Genomic DNA, 21,793 nt, shown 5'->3' with positions numbered 1-21,793 from the left:
GTCTTCCTGTACTCATATCTGGGCCTTTGCTCAACATCACTGCAAGCTGTTGCAGGAATTAATAATTGAATTCAAAAAAGATCTCTTTGGGTGTGACTTTTTTTTTTTTTAAATAAAAACATAGCATAAGGCTAGGGCTATATTAGAGAGCTTACAGCTGCACTGCTCAGCACTGCTAGTACAGAGATTAAGCCGACGGGAGAAAGCTCTCCTATTGGCTTCGTTACTCCAGCCCCCATGAACAGCCGTAGCTATGTCAGCAGGAGAAGCTCCCCACAGACAAGCTCCGTCCACACCGGCGCTTACGTTGGTGTTATTTACGTCACTCAGGAGGGTAATTTATTCACACCCCTGAGTGACATAAGTTATGCTGACATAAACTGAAGCGCAGAAATAACCTTAGTCTTTCTTGCTTGTTGTCTAAAGTCAGCGTTCCCTCTTAATTTTTCCCAAGCATGTGTGGAATGAATTTTGTTATGTGCACCAATATGGAGGTGATGTGACACACGTGTTATGTGCACCTCCATATTGGTGCACATAACAAAATTCATGTGGTGGGGGGTGGGGCTGAGGGGCTCAGAGTGTGGGAGGGGGCTCAGGGCTGAGGCTGAGGGGGTGTGAGGACTCCAGCTGGGGGTGTGGGCTCTGTGGCAGGGCTGAGGGTTTCGGGTGCAGGCTGCCCCAGGCTATGGCAGGGAAAGAGGACTCCCACAGAACTCTCCCTCTCTCTCTCTCCCCATGGCAGCACCTGGGCTAGGAGGGAGAGGCGCCTCTCCCCACTGCGGCAGGGCTGGGGCCGCGGGATAGGTGTCTCTCCACTGGCCACAATAAGACCAGGCCAGGGCTGAGATGGGGCCACGGGAGAGGCACCTCTCCCCCCAGCCGCGGAAGGTTTGGGGTTGGGCTGGGGCACCTCTCCCCTGGCTGTGGCAGGTCCGGGGCTGGGCTGGGCTGGGGGAGGGGCACCTCTCCCCCCAGCCACGGCAGGTCCAAGGCTGGGGGAGAGGCATCTCCCCTGCCACCCCGGAGCGCCTGCGCGGCACTTAATAAGCTGCTGCACACCTGCACAGCTTAGACAGAATTTAGCTGACAGTTGCATCTTTTGAGTTCTATTTCCATTTTTCTCCACTCACTGGCTTTGTGAATTACACAACACACTCAGAGTAGCAGCCTTGTTACTCTGTATTCGCAAAAAGAAAAGGAGTACTTGTGGCACCTTAGAGACTAACAAATTTATTGAGCATAAGCTTTCGTGAGCTACAGCTCACTTCATCGGATGCATTCGGTGGAAAAACTCACTATGTCTCAGTTAATCCACATATAAAAAGGGCTAGCACTTCACAAGACATTTCTAAACCTGAACTATTTAATTACTGTAAAGTCCTTCGGATCCTTGCATGAAAGCAACTATACATATGCAAAATACATGTATTTTTTTCAACTTCTTATTCATAAACAATTGTTGTAGGTATCTGTTCTTCAAGCCAACCTTTGCTCTGTAAAACATGCCACAAGATGCATCTATTGTGTGACACAGATCACAAACTGATTTTTGGGAAGTAACCTTTACAATGACATGAAATCTTTTGAACCCTCTCTTCTGGAAGACTGTTTCATGATTAGGATGTTATGCTTCCCTGGCCTTTGTGGACTAGACACATTTCCTTTTTTAACCACAGAAAACTGGTCATGGAATAATTGTGCAGTCTCCGGTGGCTGTGTATCTTCTCAGTTGCAAAGCAATGGAAAAATTTATGGGGGAAGGCAATGCAGACCATGCCTCCACACAGCTGCAAAACAAGTATAATTTATAGTATTAAAAACAGACTAATAAAAGGTACCATACCTTATGTGACCACCAAAAATATCAGTAATAGGAGTCTGAACAAAGTCAGCCTGTCGAGTAACTGATGATTTGTTGCGGGGCCCTACTTGTTCCCATTCATCCTCACTACCTTCTCCTTGTTCATCCTGATCCTCCTCTTCATTTATAGATTGCATCTCAGGACCATTGGAAACACAGATTTCTTAAGGAGGAGAAGAAAAGTGTGTAGATATTCATTTATACAAATAAAATAATCCCCAACTTTTCCTTAAAAGGGGGAGAGAGAGCTGGTGAACAACAGAATATGATTAGTGATAATGTCCCTATAGGACATGTCTGGAGTTGTAATGAGAAGTATAGCTTTAAAAACACAGGTTTCAGAGTAGCAGCCGTGTTAGTCTGTATTCGCAAAAAGAAAAGGAGTACTTGTGGCACCTTAGAGACTAACAAATTTATTAGAGCATAAGCTTTCGTGAGCTACAGCTCACTTCATCGGATGAAGTGAGCTGTAGCTCACGAAAGCTTATGCTCTAATAAATTTGTTAGTCTCTAAGGTGCCACAAGTACTCCTTTTCTTTTTAAAAACACACTATCAAAAGTTTTGATTCAGAACTTATATGATGTGGTTTCAAGTTTCTTATCCTCTTTATAGGAATAATAATCAGAAGATTAGTTGGCTTTCATGTTTTACTTAAACAACTTGTGAAAAGTCAACTTTCAGACAATATTCTGCACCATTTCTTGAGCATTTTGCAACTGGGAATACTTAAGTGTTTAACAGAATGTAGTTTATCTACATAACTGCATACAAACCACACATGAAAAAACACGCAAGTTCAATGTGGCTTTAGATAATTAACCTTTGGGGCTGTTACTTTAGAAAGTTAAGGGATGTTCTGGAAAATTAAAGCCTTGGCTTATACAAGACACCGTTGTTGCCTGGGTATTTTACAGTGCACACAAAGTTTAGCAAATACTTTTATGAGTGCCAAACAAAGGAAGTTATGTACTTAATGTCGCTAGAGAATATGAAATGATAGTGCTACATCACAGAGAATTTACCCAGTTAAATAGATTGGATACCAACCTTAAAAAAAAAAATTCATAATGACAAGACTGCACTACTGTAGTAGTACTGTTTTATTTTTAAATTGGGAAACCAACAAACATAAAAATAAAACAGTTGCTGTAAGATAAAGCTCCATTTTTAAGTTCTCTGTAAATCCTGTCAATTCTTGCAGGCTAAGATGTGGAGTTTTCAGTTTGTATTTTTTGCACTTCAGCAACAAAGCATTAGTAAAACCAGTTAATGTGTTCTATTATAAATAGACACAAAATTATTAAAAATTCTTTGTCTAAGTTCTGCTTGCAGTTCAGAAAACAACAAGAGCTTAACCAACGGTTGATCAGAGGTCACTGACATAAACTACACCAGTGGTGGGCAACCAGCGGGCCACATGCAGCCCATCAGGGTAATCCGCTGGTGGGCCGCCAGACCATTTGTTTACATTTACACGGCCGCCCACAGCTCCCAGTGGCAGCGGTTCGCTGTTCTCGGCCAACAGGAGTTGTGGGAAACGGCGGGCCCATGGGCTGCAGGTTGTGCACCGTTGCGCTACACTATACCTCAATCAGGTAGAAAAAGCAATTGTAAAACCGTAATTTAGATATTGTGAATAGTTGGAAACTACACCTATAATTGGTAGACAAAATCTGTTTTAAAGTAAATCATCCGGAGTTTTGATCATGCTCTCACTTGAGTTAGGTACACTTACAATACAGAAGCCAGTAGCTAAGGAAGGGAGTTCATACCTTCAACAAAAAGCTGCTTGATTATCAGATCAAGTCCAATATGCCTATATGACCAACCTAACTGGGGAAACACCTCATTTGTTCAGTAGCTTTCATTCTAACACCTTATATCTTTGCCAAAAAAAAGAAAAAAATTGCTCTCCACAATTAAATCTGGCATGTATGGTCCCATTCTATCTATTTACTGATTTTCACAATGAAAACCTGTTAAAAAAAAAAAGCTATAGATTTCTGTCTTTTGTGTTAGCTCCCTCTGGAGCTATGTCATAACTGGCATCTTCCCCACACGTTCAAACCACTCTTCTAGAGTTAATTCATCCTCCCTCCTTTCACCCTTCCAAAAAAGAAAACCATTTTTACAATAAGTATTTGAAAATGAATTCAGCTTGGTACAAAAGAGCTTACTTTCATTGTGTGGGGAAAGAAGTTTCTTTAGGGTCAGCATTTCCTCATGTAGCCCATTTAGGATAAATCCCAGGTATTCTTCAGCATCTTCTTGTCTGCCCTGAATACAAGATTAATTTTTAAAATTATTATATCGCTGTATGGTGTCTAAAATTTTAAGTAGATTCAGGATATTGTCTCCTTAATTTTCAGATACTTTAGTGAAACTGCAAGGTATTTTGTATCAGACAGCACTATCAGTTATGACAGAACTCAGAGCCTAGGAGGGAAAAACTAACTAACTGTGAAATATAGTTTTTGTCTGAAACACACAGGACTGATTTTATGGCTTTTATTTTGTTAAGAAAAATAATATTAAGAATACTGGCTGCTTTGAAATGCAATTTACTTTATGTACACTGTTAGATACACACACTTTAAAGATTTTTAAACAGCACCTTTTCTGACAGGCTTGACTTGATAACCGTCAGGAGCCTATAGATGTATGTTGGTTCAAAGGCACCTCCAGGCCGGATGTCTCTCGCAATTTTATCACCTAAAGCTGCAAGGCAAAACAGAAGTGACATAATATCAAAATAATCAATACTGAGAAAGCATGAAGTGGAAATATTAAGAGGAAAGCTTGACTCACTTCTTCAACAAATAGTTATATGACCAAGCAGCTGAAATAAACCATACTCAAATGACATGTTATGAACTGTTTGACCAAAGGAAGACTCTGTCTGTATTAAGATTTAATTTTTTATGTATTCCAGAGAAATTAATACAAAGTTCAATGTCAAAAAATGTTTCAAGAACTTATATTTCCCCCCTTTATAAGAACATTTACCGCTCTAGCATAAATGCATTAATTTTACTCCACAAAACCTGCCCAAACAAAAAGAACATCTTCATTCTTTAACTTAACAAATGATGTGTGGTGTTTATTTTTTTAAAGAGACATATTTTAGCATAGCATTGTATTAGCTACTATCAGCATTCACATAAAGTGTCACCTGCAATCTCTCACTATTTCATCCAGTTAGGGCATTTTATCTAACAGTGTTAAGAACTGTACCCCACACATACCCTTTTTTCTGTTTTACGCCTGTTACACAGGCTTCACAGATCTTAAGTGGTTTTTGAATCCAGAACTGATTTTAAAATAGTTTTTGAACAACTAAGATTCTCTTAAGAATCTCTACAATATGGCCTTTTCTTCTGCAACTTTCCTCAAGAATCATGTGTCTACTTGAACCAGTAGATGGTCCAGAAAAAGCTAACACCAAGTCAGTATTTTAAAAGATGTTAGTCTCTTACACTTTACCAAATGGCGCTGACCAGAACATATGAGAAAATGAATGAATTTACAATTCTGGAATTTGGGTTTTTCCTGTGTGTCTACGTTGTACTCATAGAAAAACCTATTCTTAAATTTATGTTCTTATTACTAATGGGTCACTTGTTACATTACATATCAACTAAGGAAAAACCCATTTATTTATCTAGCATGTGCAGAGTTGTGTAGCCAAGCGATCGCATCTTCACTGGCATGATGCAGTTCTTCTAGGCCACCGCTGAACCTAGTCAGCAGGCATTCATCGACAACATGTGTCATCGTCTGCGTTGCACCGCAGCTGCACAAAAAGGCTGTCACGAAGGCCCCAGTGATACTGGTTGGCTGCACAGAGACCTTGCCTGGTCCAGAACCTGTTCAACAGGGACCACTGGCAACGAGGCACGTCAAAACCAGGTAGGCAAATCGTGGGGTTGGGAAAAACCCATAAAAATTATTGACACTGAATGTTCAAACTAATGAAGACATCTGGCCTCAGAAACTATGCTGACAAATTCCTATGTGTAGTTAAAATGACCCCAAAAATTAATCACATAAGATAGATTTGTTTCGCAGAGGCAAAAACTAAAAGACAAACCAAAGAAATGTCTCACCTGTTTGGAAATCATTGGAACTAATGACTCATTTCCATAGTGTCTCTTTGTAGTAAGAAACACTACCATTAATTATCTAACCCAGAATAGTATAACAAATGCACATAAATTCCTCAAGTAAAACTAGTTTTTTTTGTAAATGCATAATACAATGGATTAGTTTGACATAAAATGAAACCCATGAGACAGCTAAATTACATAGAAAAATGCTTTTTCTTTCCTTATGTATGTGATGGATCCTTTTCAGGTACAGCACAAGTCATATTTGGAAAATTATGTATATTGCAGTAGTGCTTATGAACTCCAAACCCATTATATCAGGCACTACCCAAAACACACAATAAGGAGAGGATACTGCCCTCAAAGAGCTTATACCATTTGATGTTTAGCAATCTATTTTGAAGACTCTTTTTCCCCACTTACCTTGTTTTGCTTTAGGAGGTACTGGCATATTAGTGAACTCGTTCATTAGACGAACACTGAAATAGATAGGAAACAACAACTGGGCATCACCACCATGTTAACTAAATATTATTTATTTATACAGGATCGATTTCCAAGTAAATCAGTTAAAATATTAGATCAAAGTGGGCCCTGGCAGGCCAAAATCAAGCTAAGAACATACTATAATAAAGTGAGTAATATTAGGTTCAAATATGTGAAAATTAACATGGTCACTGCTAAGATAAAAATGGATAATTTAGGTCTTGGAGCTTTATTACAATCTACAGTTGCAGATTCACTACACTTTGATATATCTAAAGTGATGTTCCTGAACAAAGATTAAAGAAATACTCTCCTCCCTTCACTGTCTACTATAATTAAAACCAGAAGCTGACTACAAAAGCGAAGTGTTATTAAATAAACCAAAACCCACAGCCTACTGAATGTAATTATATATCAAGTTTCGTCAACTGCAATACTACAATGGTTTGTTAGACCTCTGTGTTCAACTACTTAAAACTATGACACTAAATACTAAGATTTTCCAACAAATTACTTACAAACTGTCTATCATTGGTGTTGAGGTGCATGGCCGCTGTGATTTTGAATACACTGGAATTGACTTCATTAGGTGATACATCGGAGGGCAAGCAACCAAAGCCTGCAGTGTCTGTCCATTGTATTAAGGAGCTATTCAGAAAATATAGTATATACATTAAATATCCAAAGACAAACTGTGTGCAGAGCAGGAAGTAAAATCCTTTATGTGCATACAAAGGACCAATGCAATAATCACAATTATATTAATGAAAGGATTTTCCCCATCTTGTTAAAGATAATGCTCCTGCTTTCAATTCACAAGAGTCACTTGAAAATAAACCTACAATATCGCATGATATAATTTTATTCTAGTCACATATTTTAACTAGGGCTGTCAAGCGATTAAAAAAATTAACTGCAATTAATCACGCTGTTAAACAATAACAGAATACTATATATATATATAAATGATATAAATATTTTTGGATGTTTTCCACATTTTCAAATATATTGATTTCAATTACAACACAGAATAGAAAGTATACAGTGCTCACTTTATATTTTTTTATTATATTTTCTTTTTTTTTTTACAATTCACTTAATACAAGTACTGTAGTGCAATCTATCATGAAAGTTGAACTTAGAAACGTTGAATTATGTACAAAAAATAACGGCATTCAAAAATAAAACAATGTAAAACTTTAGAGCCTACAAGTCCACTTAGTTCTTCTACTTGTTCATCCAATCACTCAGACAAACAAGTTTGTTTATATATACGTGAGATAATGCTGCCCGCTTCTCATTAACAATGTCACCTGAAAGTGAGAACAGGCGTTCGTATGGCACTGTTGTAGCCGGTGTTGCAAGATGTTTACGTGCCAGATGCACTAAAGATTCATATGTCCTTCACGCTTCAACCAGCATTCCAGAGGACATGAATCCATGCTGATCCTGGGTTTTGCACGATAACGATCTAAAGCAGTGCAGACCCACGCATGTTCATTTTCATCATCTGATTCAGATGCCACCAGCAGAAAGTTGATTTTCTTTTTTGGTGGTTTGGGTTCTGTAGTTTCCGCACTAGAGCCTTGCTCCACACCCTATCCCAATCAGATTTTGGGAGACACTGAAGATTCTTAAATCTTTGGTCGAGTGCCATAGCTATCTTTAGAAATCTCACATTGGTACCTTCTTTGCATTTTGTCAAATCTGCAGTGAAAGTGTTCTTAAAACGAACAACATGCTGGTGATGGGTCATCATCTGAGACCGCTATAACATGAAATATTTGGCAGAATGCAGATAAAACACAGAGCAGGAGGTATACAATTCTCCCCCAAGGAGTTCAGTCACAAATTTAATTAACACATTTTTTAATGCACATCATCAGCATGGAAGCATGTCCTCTGGAATGGTGGCCAAAGCATGAAGAGCCATATGAATGTTTAGCAGAGCTGGCATATAAATATCTTGCAATGCCAGCTACAAAAGTCCCATGCGAACATCTGTTCCTCATTTTCAGGTGACATGGTAAATAAGAAGTGGGCAGCAATATCTCCCGTAAATATAAACAAACTTGTTTCTCTTAGCAATTGGCTGAACAAGAAGTAGGACTGAGTGGACTTGTAGACTCTAAAGTTTTATATTGTTTTGTTTTTGAGTGCAATTACGTAAAAACAAAAAAAAATCTACATTTGTAAGTTGCGCTTTCACAATAAAGAGATTGCACTATGGTACTTGTATGCGGTGAACTGAAAAATAGTATTTCGTTTATCATTTTTACAGTGCAAATATTCGTAATAAAAATAATATAGTGAGTACTGTACACTTTGTATTGTGTTGTAACTGAAATCAATATATTTGAAAATGTAGAAAAACATCCAAAATATTTAATACATTTCAATTGGTATTCTACTGTTTAACAGTACAATTAAAACTGTGATTAATCACGATTATTTTTTTAAATTGCAATTAATTTTTTTGATTTAATCGTGTGAGTTAACTGTGATTAATTGACAGCCCTAATTTTTAATTTTAACATTTCAAATAAATGTAAGTGTGCTATATAGTTTAGGAAAAGGAGAGACAACTTCTGTAAAACTTCCCTCTGACTGTTCCCAACAACATAAAACTACATGTGATAGTCTGAAAGATCTTATCTGAAAAGCTATTGCAGAGAGGAGCCGCAAGATGGCATTTGTGTCTTGTTTGTCAGGCCTCACACAGTATGAAAAAAATCCCAAATAAATGAACAAAAAATCCCATGTCAACAATAAAAACCAACACTCAAATCTGAATATGCCTGTTTAATCATGGCTTAGGACAGATAGCTTCTCATGAACGAATGAATGAATGGAATGAAACAGACATATCTTTGAGGGTATGATATAGAAGACTACTAAGTCTTGTATTTCTCTCTCTCTCTCTTTTTTTTTTTTTTTAGTTCACCTGAAAAGAGGAGGTTACTCACCCTGTGCAGTAAATGAGGTTCTTCGAGATGGTGTCCTTATGTGTGCTCAATTTCAGGTGTTGGTGCATTCCTGAGCCTTTGATTGGAGAATTTTAGCAGCAGTACTTGTCTGGGTTGCGCATGCACGCTCACAGTCTCACACCATTGTTGGAGCCTATCAAGAACCATGCAACCAGACCACCCTCAGTTCTTTCTTCACCCCGAGTCCACAGATTGAACTTTGAAGCAGAGGGGAAAAGGGTGGGTAGTGGAGCACTCACAGGGACACCATCTCAAAGAACTTTTTATTTCAATTTTGGAACAATCTAAAGGTTCTGCCATTTCCAAGCAGAGGCTGTCCAAAGGGATACCTGGATTCATTCACCTGTGCTACCAGTAGCATGACATACAACTCCCACTGAAGACCTGAACCCACTCTGCCAGGCCATTATCAATCTTAGTAGCTTTTCTCAATAGCGTGCCTATCATGAACGTATATAAAGCGGCCACCTGGGCGTCTGTGCACACCTTTACAAAACACTATGCAACAGATCAGAGCTCAAGATTGGATGCATTGGTAGGACTTAAGAGTATTATCAATTACTCATACAACTCCAAAACCCCTTCCATCCACCATGGGGCACTGTTCGACAGTCACCTGAAGTGGAGCACCCACAGGGACACTCCTCGAAGAAAAGAAGGTTACTCATCTTGTGCAGTAACTGAGGTTTTAGTGACTTTCTGAAGGTCTTGCTTTTCTCAAGGTGGAACACTAAGGCGTGTGTGACATCTAGGGTGTGTAATATTGAGTCCCGTTTGCTCCCATGAGGTTTGGGGAAGAATGAGGGAAGATGGATTGGTTGGCTCAGGTGGAAAGAGAATGGCACTTTATGTAAAAATTTAGGGTGAGGTCTTAGGGTGACCTTATCTTTGAAGAAGATAGTATAAGATGGGTGTGCCAGGAGGGCTCCTAACTCTCCCACTCATTGGGCAGACATAATAGTGACTAAGAATGCAAGCAACATTGTCTATCATTACCCATATAGTCTCGTTCCTCATCAATGGCAGAAAATGCAAGCACAAATTGTGAAGCAAGATATATGTGCAACAGTGTTTCCACAGGAAACCACCTGCCCTGAATTGTGTGATGTTGTAGACCTCTATCAAGGAGGTGTTGGTTATGAGAATCAATGAAGATGCAGTCTGTGTGAAAGAAACTCCCACGCACACATTGCTGGGTTATGTCCACCAGTGTAGTGAGTCTTTGACATTGAATGGCATTATGAGACATCCGTTTAGGCTGTGTCTGTGTGGTATGCAGACAGTTCTTAGCCAGCCCTGAAGGCAGCGCTTGTGAAGATGAGCGTGTCGTACCACAAATATGGTTGCCACTATATGGCCTAGTAGATGGAGGCAAGTCCGTGCCGATCTGTAGTAAGAAATCTGGTCGCTGGTAGTGACACTTTGGCCTCTAGAGCGTCAAGATGAGCCTTATGAAGTCCAGTTTCTGCCCGGGTGTTAGTATTGATTTTTGTATGTTGATTTGTAGTCCAAGCTGTGAGAAGAGTGAGATTGTCATCTGCATAGTGTCTATGGCATTTGCCTGGGTGGGTGCCTTTAACAGGCAATTGTCCAGATAGGGAAAAACTGTCGCTCTCTGTCTGTGGAGTTTGTGGAGGTGTGCCACCACTACCACGAGCACTTTGGTAAAAACCCAAGGTATTGTTGACAGGCCAAATGGCAGAACTTTGTATTGATAACGTTCTGTGTCCAGAGTAAACCTGAGGAACCTCCTGTGCGTGAGATATATGGTTACACGACATATGGTTACATGAAAATAGGCATCTTGGAAATCGAGGGCTGAAAACCAGTCCCCCCCATTCCAGTGCTGGTATTATTGTTGCTAATGTGACCATCCTGAACCATTGGACCCTTACTAATTTGTTGAGTTTTCTGAAGTCTAAGCTAGGCCTCCATCTTCTGTTCTCTTGCTGGGTTAAGAAGCAGTGGGATTAAAAGCCCTTCCCCTTCTGTGTTGTGATGGTATGTGTTCCAAAGTACCAAGATGTAGGAAGTGGTTTACTTCTTGTCGTAGAAAGTGTTCATAAGAGAGGTCCCTGAAGAGGGATTAGGAGGGAGGATGGGTGGAGGAGATGGAGATGAATGGTACTGTATAGCCTGCATGGCTTATCTCCAGAATCCATTTGTCCACAGTGATCGATTGCTACGCTGGATACAAAGGGGTCAACCGGTATCCGAAATAGAGGATGGTTAATGATGGTGTCAGCACGGAAGAATGGGGGAGGTCTTTTAGGCCCTCGACCAAACCTTCAAAATTGTTGTTTTGCAGAGAGCTAGTGGGATGTCGACGATTGAGCTGGAGATTGGTGACACTTTGGATGCTTCTGTCTTTGCTTTTGTATGTCATAGTGCCTCTGTAGTGAGGTGCAGGACAGACCTTGCGGGCTGTATGGGATAGTATTTACCCAGTTTTCTTTTTGATGTAGGGGCGTATATACACAGGGAGTGGAGCGTCACCCTTGAGTCTTTCAGAGTATGAAGTGACTCATCAGTTTTTACCACCAACGGCTTCTGGCCATCCAATGGGAGGTCCTTGACAGTGGATTGTACCTCCCTTGGGAAGCCAGACCGGTGGAGTCACGAAACTTGACACATAACTATGGCGGTGGCCGTGAAATGCACTGCTGTATTGGCTACATCTAAAGGCGGTTCTGGATAGGCGTTGGCCCTCCAAAATTGTGGACTTAATTTGGGTCTCTTGTTCTCCAGTATGATGTAAATAAATTCAACAAGTTTGTAATAATTTGTGTGGTTGTATTTTGCCATCAGGGCAGCATAACTGGCAATTCAGAACTGATGAGTGGCATATGAATACGCCCTGCAGCCAAAAAGATCCAAACATTTCCACTCTTGTCATATGGAGTGGATCTAGGTTGTTGTCTGTCTCGTTGGTTGACAGCATCAACCACTACTGAATTTGGTGTGGGCTAAGAAAATAAGAACCCTAGTCCTGTAGGGGAATGTAGTACTTCTTATCTAGTCACTTGCAAGTGGGCAGCATCATAGTTGGGATTTGCCATATGTTTTTGGCCGGCTCCATGAATGTGTCATTTATGGGAAGTGCAATTTTAGATGAGGAAGATGTATGGAGAATGTCCAGTCATTCGTATCAGTGATTCTTTTAATGAATTCTTGAAAGCGTTTAAGATCATCCGCAAATGTAGGTGGCAGTGGCATTATGGCCTCCAGTTCTTCAGCGCTCTCCTCAGGAGACTCTGAAGGTGCAGCAACTGAGGGTGGTGGGGGAGATCTAATCCTCTCCTGGTATGGACTTGGGAGTCTGGAGTATTGTCTCCTGTATGTGATCCAGGGTTCCCAGTAGGGCCACTGAGTGGGGAATGGCATAAGCGGTGGCATCTATGGGTGGCCATACCTGAATGTCAGCCCTGTGATGAATTTTAAGACTGCACAGTTGGACCCAGAGCTGCAGCAGATTGAATGGGAGAGGAGTGCTAAGATGAGAAGGGCACAGTATCCTCTTCAGTATCTACTTCCTCACTAGAGGAAGGAGGAGCCAGCAGTGAAGTAGATATATAAATGGGGAAAAAAATATAAATGGGGGAAAAGAGATAAGTAAACCTAAGTAGGGTACTAAAAAGACTACTCTAAACTATTCTAAATTCTAAGTATAGCTATCAGTCTTAACACTGCTGGGAGCTCCGTCTCAGGCCAAGGACGGTTGAGAAAGAACAGAAGAGGGTCAGGTCACGTGGCACTAGATTGGTGCCGACAGCAGCACGAGACGGGGAGAGTGCATGCGCAATCCAGATGAGCACTGCTGCTGAAATTCTCCGATCAAAGGCAGAGGATGCACCAACACCTGCAAGGGAGCACCCACAGGGACACTCCTCAAAGAAGAATCTACTATTTCTTTTGGTATACAACTGTAAGGACTTTTGAAACATACAATAGTCATAGCTGAAGTGTACAAATATTTTTTAATTGTATGCAAAACTGGTAATTCAGACAGTTAATGCAGCTAATTAGAACCACTGTCAATCTAATGCTGCAAGTCTATTGTGTACTGTAGATAATACTGACAATTACCATACTATACAAATTAATGCATTTAAATTAGATTTCATTTTCCCAAGGTAAGGATACAGCGTTGATATAGCACCAGTTTCCTTTATTGATCAGCCCTCGTGGTTGCAAAGATACTGGTTTATGTATTAATTTTACATTCTCCAGTAATTCTGTAGAATTAAAAATAGTAAGTTTAGCATCAAAGAAATGTACAAGCTAACTAGCAAACACCAAGCTAATTCAGCTATACAATGCAAATCACTCCTCTAAATTCCTAACAACAAATTTTTCTGCCTCAAAGCCCTTTTTTGGCTAAATTTAAAGTACTGTTGCCCCTTTTTGACCCACACAGCCAGTCAAAGTTTAGGACCCTATGGATGTTCCAGTTGGATGCAGAAATTAATGGAGTCTGGTATTTTCTCAGATGCAATCTTGTTTATTTGCAAATAATGTACATGTCCCGCTTCTCTGAATGCAGAATGAATGAAGAACAAAAGAAGCAGTTTCTTAGCTTACAGCTCCAATCCTCTTTAGCCAGCAGACCCAAAAGCACTCTCTCAAGGATCACACTGTGCTCACCAGCTATTGCTTGGCTTTTTTTGTCGCTGCCTTCCCTCACACACACACACCAATAATCAAAAAAAGCCCTCCATCCACTTAACCCAAATTCCAGAGCAGGTTCACAAACCCCTTATCTCTTAGGTTGGTGGCTTCTGATTAATTCATTCAGAAAGTTATATTAATTAAAGGGTGCGTTCACATCCAGCCTCAAAGATGCAGCCCGCAGTACTCCTCAGCATATCAGATGCATCCTTTTCAGTGAAAGATTATCTCCAGTTTGGGTGAGGGTTAATATCAAATCTTTAATAATATTCCTACTCCTATGATCTTATAAAACCATGACAAGACTGCGGTGTGCATTGGTTTTTTTAAAAAAAAAAATATAAATCTTCGTTAGTTGTAATCTCCTGCAACCAATTTTATTGAAAATTTAGCAAACTTCTCTCTTGGTTTGAATGGAACGGAAACTGACAGCTGTTTCAGTTTAGAAGTTTCTACTTACACAATTTTGTATCCAAAATATCTTTGTGCACCAGCACAGACTGATGTTAACATAATGTATGTTAGTTACTGGCTGTTTCAGCAACAAAGGAACCATAACACACTGATTTACATAAATACCCATCTGTGTCTCTTGTCCCCTGTTTTAAAAATGGGGCCAAGATCTTCAAAAGTGCTTACCATCCATCATTAGGGCAACCTTTCCAAAACTGCTCAGCTCTCATTTAGGCTTCAAAATAAGGCAATCAGATTTGTGAAAGGGAGAAAAACAGGGGATGAGCACTTTTGTAAATATAGCCATTTATTTGAGAACCTACATAGGAACAATTAGATGTGGGGCTCTTTTCAAAATCTAATGAGATGTTTAGAACCTGCACAGCACTCCACAACACATTTACAAGATAGGTGAATTGTGGAGCTTAGGGAAATAGTGTACCTTTATAACAAGAGTGGATTATTATTACTACTTTAATTACAGTAGCATCTGGGCCCACACTGCGTTAGGTTCTGTATAAACACAACAAGAGACTGACAGTTGTTTACACTTGAAATGCTGCAGCTGCCGACACTGTAAAAGTTCAGAGCAGATGCTACCTATGCCAATGGGAGGGGTTCTCCCGTTAGCATAGGTAATCTACCTACACAAGAGGCAGTAGTTAGGTCAACAGATTAATTTTTCCATCAACCAAACGCTGTCTACAACAGGACCAATTATGTCGCTATGGGTTGTGGATTTTTCACATCCCTGAGTGACATAACTGAGTCGACCTAACTTTTTAATGTAGATCAGACCGAACATGTTCACAGCAGGCATATCTAAACAAAGGAGAGAGACAAAAGGTGGGAGGAGAAATGAAAGCACAAAGAGGTGAAGTGACTTGCCCAAAATCACACAACAGGTAAGTGGCAGAACCACAAATAAAATCCAGGTTCTTTTACTCCAAAGCCAGTGCGCCTCATTGGTAATACTATTCTTTACTATTTTAATTTAGTACTTTCACAACCAAGTAAGTTCATATTCTAATAAAACATACTGGAAACTACCAAACAGTTTAATCTTTCAACCACCCAATTAACAATTATCATAAGAGGCATCAGGAAACAGAAAAGTCCCTAAAAAGGTACACAATTGTTTAGAAGGAAAGATTTTAGCTTTTGAAGTTTAGACACTACCAAATAAAAAATCTTTTATTGGGAATAAAAGAAAGTATAAATATATCACACTTTGATGCTGCATGATTTATAAATGTTTAAGCTTTTCAAAGCATATACCTAATAGATTAAATATTTAATTTACGTGTATTTGCTAAACACATTATCTTCCCCTTAAAGCTTTTTTAAGTTGTACCTTGAAATTTCTGGTACAAGTCTCTATTAATTTTATCTCTTGCAAAACCACAATTTGCACTTCAAAAAGTACATTTCCATACTTAAATTACTGTTCTGATAATATATCACCTCTCTTCTACATCAGATTAAAACATCAAAAGTTTCAAAGTAGTAAATTAGAAAAAATGCTTCCTGATATTCTTTAAACACTTTCAGTTTTTATAAAAGCTAAACCAAGACTCTGTCCTGGAATGTTCCATTCTAATAAAAATCAATACTGAAGTTTGGAATTTGTGAAGTGTGTAGTTCATTCCTCAAGATTATCTTCTTTAAACATAAATTAAACTTAATTTGTGTTTGTTTTTCTTACAGTTAGATGTAAACTGAAGAAACAACCAGTAATGCTAGGATCTTTATCATCCTCTTGTGGCCACAAAGTTGGTTTGGGAAACAATGTTTAAATCTAAAACATCTCCAGGAAATGAGTTTTCAAAAACTTTTAAAAGCATTTTGTTTAATTTCATTTGACCTCACATTGTCATAACTTGTTTCCTGCAGTTATACAGATTCACTTAAAAGCTATTTCAATCAGTCAGCACGAAAAGAAATGCGCATACAAACAATTAAAAAACACACTGCTTTAACCTGACAGAGATTGGGCCAGGGAGAAGTGAGTTTACAAACACTCTCTTCCCCTTAGTTTATGACTAAATAGGTGGGAGATTACTGACAATTTTTATGTTCTAACATAGGGTCATGGCATTAAAAAAAATTGAGAACCACTGATCTAGACAAATACTCTCAAACACAAGTGGAATTTATGTTTTAAAAACATGTTGTTTTGAGGATCTTGTTATGATTTCAATCCAATTGCTGGAAAATGTATCAATTCTCTCTAATCAATACCATCCTTTAAATAAGAGGTCAAGTTCAAAGCTTAACATACTAGTAAAAGAGAAGAAATGGACACTTTACAACGGACTGGATATCCTCTATCCATCCAAAACAAGTTAATAGACACTACCTAGGTAGAGTTAGCATTCCATTTTTAAATTTAAAAAAAAACACACTAAATATTGATTTTACTACATCTCCTTATGATTAACTATAACCCTGAGTTGAAGAACACTGAAAGTTTCAATGGCAAATACTATTGAGGTAGACAGGCAAACATTAAGAGTCCTAGCAGGACTGCAATCGTGAGCAACCCTAAAATTAAACCAGTGCTACAAGGTATGCTGTGATAAGAAAACACATTTCAATTTCATATTTCCAAGGCATCCCACTGACCTAACTCTGCCATGCTTCATTTCTAGTCCTGAGTCTTGTGTCCCTAGGCTGGCAGTAGCTGTGTCCGTGTCAGCCCTTGGAGCAAAATTCATTACTTCGCTCAACAAGCGGCATGTCTGAGCTTTCTAGAATGTTCTTCTAGAAGGCAGAGGGTTAAAATCACAAAGGACCTAAAGGATTATCAATTATTCTTTGGCACTACTACAGCACCTTCTATCTGAGGTACAAATACTTTACAAACTTTAAGTTAGACCTCACAGGTAACTTGTGAGGTTAAGTCCCCATTTAACAGTTGGTGAAACTGAGGCACAAAAAAGTGACTTGACCAAGGTCAAACACGTATCTAGGATAATGTCAGAAACAGAACCCACATTTCCTCATTTCTAGTCCTATGTTTGAACCACAAGATGGGAGGAGGAGGAGGTTTTCAGAGCTTCCTGGGGAACTCAGACAACAAGACAGAAATAAAAGTTTGACAGAATGAGTATACAGTTATGGTCCACCTAGGAAGAAGAGAATCAGGACCTGAAATGGAGCACATCAGAGTTAGGCAAAGGGGATTAATTCAAAACAATAAAATGAAATTCTTTTCATATTTTACACATTTGTATGTACTTATACAACCGCCCCTACCAGCACCTTAATGTATTTCACATCCAAAGTTTTAAAATGTTTTCTGGCACTTACAGCCAATGATCATTATTAGTAATTATCTTTTCCCATAAGATCAGAAAACCACAGTGATTACAAGTTTTAATGGGGTATTTAGATTCTCAGTTGAATGGCCAGTATGCACACAGAAGCTCTCTATATTGCAACTATCACTTTATTACAAGTAAGCCAGCTGTTAATAAAGGCAGTCTCCTTTTGACTGGTTTCAGAGTAGCAGCCGTGTGAGTCTATATTCGCAAAAAGAAAAGGAGTACTTCGTGAGCTGTAGCTCACGAAAGCTTATGCTCAAATAAATTTGTTAGTCGCTAAGGTTCCACAAGTATTCCTTTCCTTTTGACTGGAGAATGATTTCTACTGTGAACTCTTCCCTTTGAAAATCAGTTATCAAAATCCAAGCTGCTGAAGAAAACGGAGTATAATCATATTGTTATTTTGTTATATTACAAACACATCCATTATGAAATGTGTCTCTGCTCCCACCTGGTGGAAGAATAGTAGTACAGATTTATTAAAAAGCTGCTTGCAGTAATTTTGAAACAAAAATGAAATAATTTTTGGATAATTTAAGAATGGAGATTTTAGTCTCAAAATGCCTATAAATAAACAATTATAATAGTATTCTAATGATATTCAGTATGCGTTAAGCTAGATTTTAATGCAAGTTCACTTACGATACAGCAAAATAAGTTATTTGACTTAGCTGTTTTGGTAAAGAAAATAAATCTTGCCAAAATTAATGGAATGAAAGTTTTGACAGAAAATTAACCTACAAGTCTATGTTCCCACATTTATTCTGATATCAGGAAAGGTGGTAAGAGGACATTCGAAGATAAAGGCGTCTGTGGAAGAATGATCCCCAAGGAGCACCATAACCATACCTATTACGTGTTCACTGAGACCATTAACAGCTTCAGACCAACATATTGTGTTGATGTAAGCAACAGAGGTGCTGGAAGTTAAAAGTGACTGGTAAGACAACAACTGGTAACGCCTTTTATCTAGGGCTGTCAAGCGATTGAAAAAATTAATCATGATTAGAATACCATTTATTTAAATATTTTTGGATGCTTTCTACATTTTCAAATATATTGATTTATATTACAACAAAGACTATAAAGTGTACAGTGCTCGCTTTATATTTATTTTGATTGCAAGTATTTGCACTGTAAAAAACAAAAGAAATCGTATTTTTCAATTCATCTAAGTAGTCTAGTGCAATCTCTTTATCATGAAAGTTGAACTTACAAATGTACAATGTACAAAAAAATGCATTCAAAAATAAAACAATGTAAAATTTTCGAGCTTGCAAGTCCACTCTGTCCTACTTCTTGTCCAGCTAATCACTAAGACAAACAAGTTTGTTTACATTTACAGGAGATAATGCTGCCCTGTTCTTATTTACAATGTCACCAGCAAGTGAGAACAGGCATTTGCATGGCAGTTATTTAACAACAACAATCTACATTTGTAAGTTGCACTTTCATGACAAAGACTGCACTACAGTGCTTCTATGAGGTGAATTGAAAAATACTATTTCTTTTATCATTTTTATAGTGCAAATATTTGTAATAAAAATTATACACTTTGATTTCAATTACAACACAGAACACAATATATATGAAAATGCAGAAGAACATCCAAAATATTTAATAAATTTCAATTAGTATTCTATTGCTTAACTGCGATTAATTTTTTTGAGTTAATCGCGTAAATTAACTGCAAATAATCAACAGCCCTAGTTCTAACTAATACAAAATGGCTTAATGGCCAATTATTCACTATTGCATGATGGACAAGACACTAGGTGGCTCGTGTACACATACATGGCACAATTTGACTAATATTATATGAACCGAGTTGGTTATACAAAACTAAGCCATCATTGCATACACATATGACGTGGATCCAATCAACACAGAGACTGAACTATCCTCTCTCCTCTCAACATAGTCCCTCCAGATTAGGGTTGATACCAAGAGATGTAAGATTCACACACCAAGTTTCAGTCAGTCATACACTTTATAAGAAGTCTTGTGATTTTAAATTACTTTTAAAATACTATTAAATGATTCCTACTGTCCACTCTATGCAATATCCCCTCAAAAGAAAAAAAGATGTTTGCCTATTAATGTGTGTGTGTGGGGGGGGGTGTTTAAAAATCTTTGTTCCAGAGACTCTTCGTGTGTGTGTGTGTGTGTGTGTGTGTGCGCACACTATCATTGATAAAAGGATTTTTAGAAAGGTTTTTTTTAACAGAACAATACATTGTTTTGATAATACGTATTTAGAATCTAATGTAAATTCCCTATGGTACGATAACAATTTTAAAGTCAGTCAGTCAGATTTTTCATTAAACTGCACAACGCTGCTACTTGAAATCACTTAAAATGTAAAATGCCAAAACACTAACAGGCCCAATTAGATGAAGTGATAAGCTGATAAATGCTCTTACCTTCCCATGAAGCCAGAACTCACCATCATGCCAGACTGGACCAAAAGCATTAAAGCCTAATACAAATATTAGAATCGAATGATAACCACTAAACTCAAAGCATGTGAAATACTGTGTTAGTTTTAGAATGCTTGCATGACAGATTCAAAGGTATGCCATCAGATCAATTTAGACCCCAAATTCAGATTTATGTTTTTAAAACATTAGAGAACCTAAAAATCAATAGAAAATTTAATATTTTAACATTAAAAATATTAACATGTTTAATGACATTAGGTTTTTTAAAGTTTTTGGTACATATATTTTGATATATTTATTTGCATTAATGAATTACAAAAAGTTAAACATGTGTATATGTATGTATATGATAAACACACATACCCCACCGCCTATTCGGCTACATTCTATGGTCTGGCTGATCAGGTACATACAGGTGGCTTTGTTTTATTGCAGCTCTATGTAGAGCGGATCCACAGAACAGATGGAGAAACCCCAAGTCTGCTCTAACTTACTCCAGCTGCTAACAACGGAAAATAAGGGAATTTGTTTTTAAAAAAATGTTTTTTTTAAACTCAGCTATCCTTTTAAAGTAATCAACACACAATTTGAAAAAAATCCCATCTTAAAAGTTAAAAACTCAGTTTCACAAAATATAAATGTTAAATCTCACTATTTTACGACAATTTTTTTTATGAACTTTTAACAAAATACATTTTCTCTCTTTTTTAAATAATGAGAGCTTAATGCTCATCTGCTGGCGGTGACCCTAAAGCCACAGTATTTGTAAAACCTTTCAAAAACAATTAACTGCAAACCTGAAAATGAACATGTATATTTTCCAATGGCCTTTAACTCAAAGGGGTAAAGGGTAAAGTCAAATTGTTCTTCACCATTTTCCTACAGCAATAACCTTCATAATTTTTAAACTTGTTACCCATAGTGCAGTTTATAACATGTTAAAGCTAACAGGGTAAGAAAACTCAAATAATATATAACAAACGTATACGTGCATCTTGTGAGAAAATAAATACAGGAACAACAATTTTGGTATTGAGACAATTGCTGGATGCTTTACATCTAGTCAATGTAATCTAATCACTTAAAAAAAATTAGAAGTAATTTCAAGGACTATACCTGTTTAAGTCCCCTTTGCCAACTTTGCAGTTTTATAATAATTTTCAAAAAAATATATTTCTCTCTCCTCTTACATGGGTGAAAGATACATATAAGCAGGGGAAAAAATAGTATCTGGCTATACAGAGAAAACAGTGAAAACAACAAAACATGAAGTGCTTTCAAATAAACAACAAACATAAAGAACAGTTCCTGTAATTTCTTTCACTTATAATATTTTAGGTGTTACAACATTAGGGAAAAAATTAGATTATAATGTAATTTTAAAGTTGACAGTTTCTTGTTAAACATCCATTTCTGTGTTACTCAGACTGTATCTGATCTCATCTAGTTTAAAAGCAAAGC

The 21,793-nt window shown here is 37.9% G+C and overlaps 1 protein-coding gene across 4 annotated transcripts in view; it reads right to left on the bottom strand.

The window, feature by feature from the left end:
- USP10 (ubiquitin specific peptidase 10) overlaps positions 1 to 21,793 on the bottom strand; it is a 72,085-nt gene that overhangs the window by 13,798 nt on the left and 36,494 nt on the right. For all 4 annotated transcript variants that reach the window (XM_038368014.2, XM_038368015.2, XM_038368016.2 and 1 more), the window contains 6 exons: positions 13,588 to 13,679; positions 6,976 to 7,085; positions 6,395 to 6,450; positions 4,480 to 4,583; positions 4,043 to 4,142; positions 1,847 to 2,027 (listed from right to left, as the gene is read on the bottom strand). In XM_038368014.2, the coding sequence (XP_038223942.1) occupies positions 1,847 to 2,027; positions 4,043 to 4,142; positions 4,480 to 4,583; positions 6,395 to 6,450; positions 6,976 to 7,085; positions 13,588 to 13,679 (643 nt within the window). The remainder of the gene's footprint in view (positions 1 to 1,846; positions 2,028 to 4,042; positions 4,143 to 4,479; positions 4,584 to 6,394; positions 6,451 to 6,975; positions 7,086 to 13,587; positions 13,680 to 21,793) is intronic.

The sequence above is a fragment of the Dermochelys coriacea genome, chromosome 12 (genome assembly GCF_009764565.3).
Source record: "Dermochelys coriacea isolate rDerCor1 chromosome 12, rDerCor1.pri.v4, whole genome shotgun sequence".
Lineage (NCBI taxonomy): Eukaryota > Metazoa > Chordata > Testudines > Dermochelyidae > Dermochelys > Dermochelys coriacea.
This window is presented reverse-complemented; position numbering and strand designations above follow the sequence as displayed.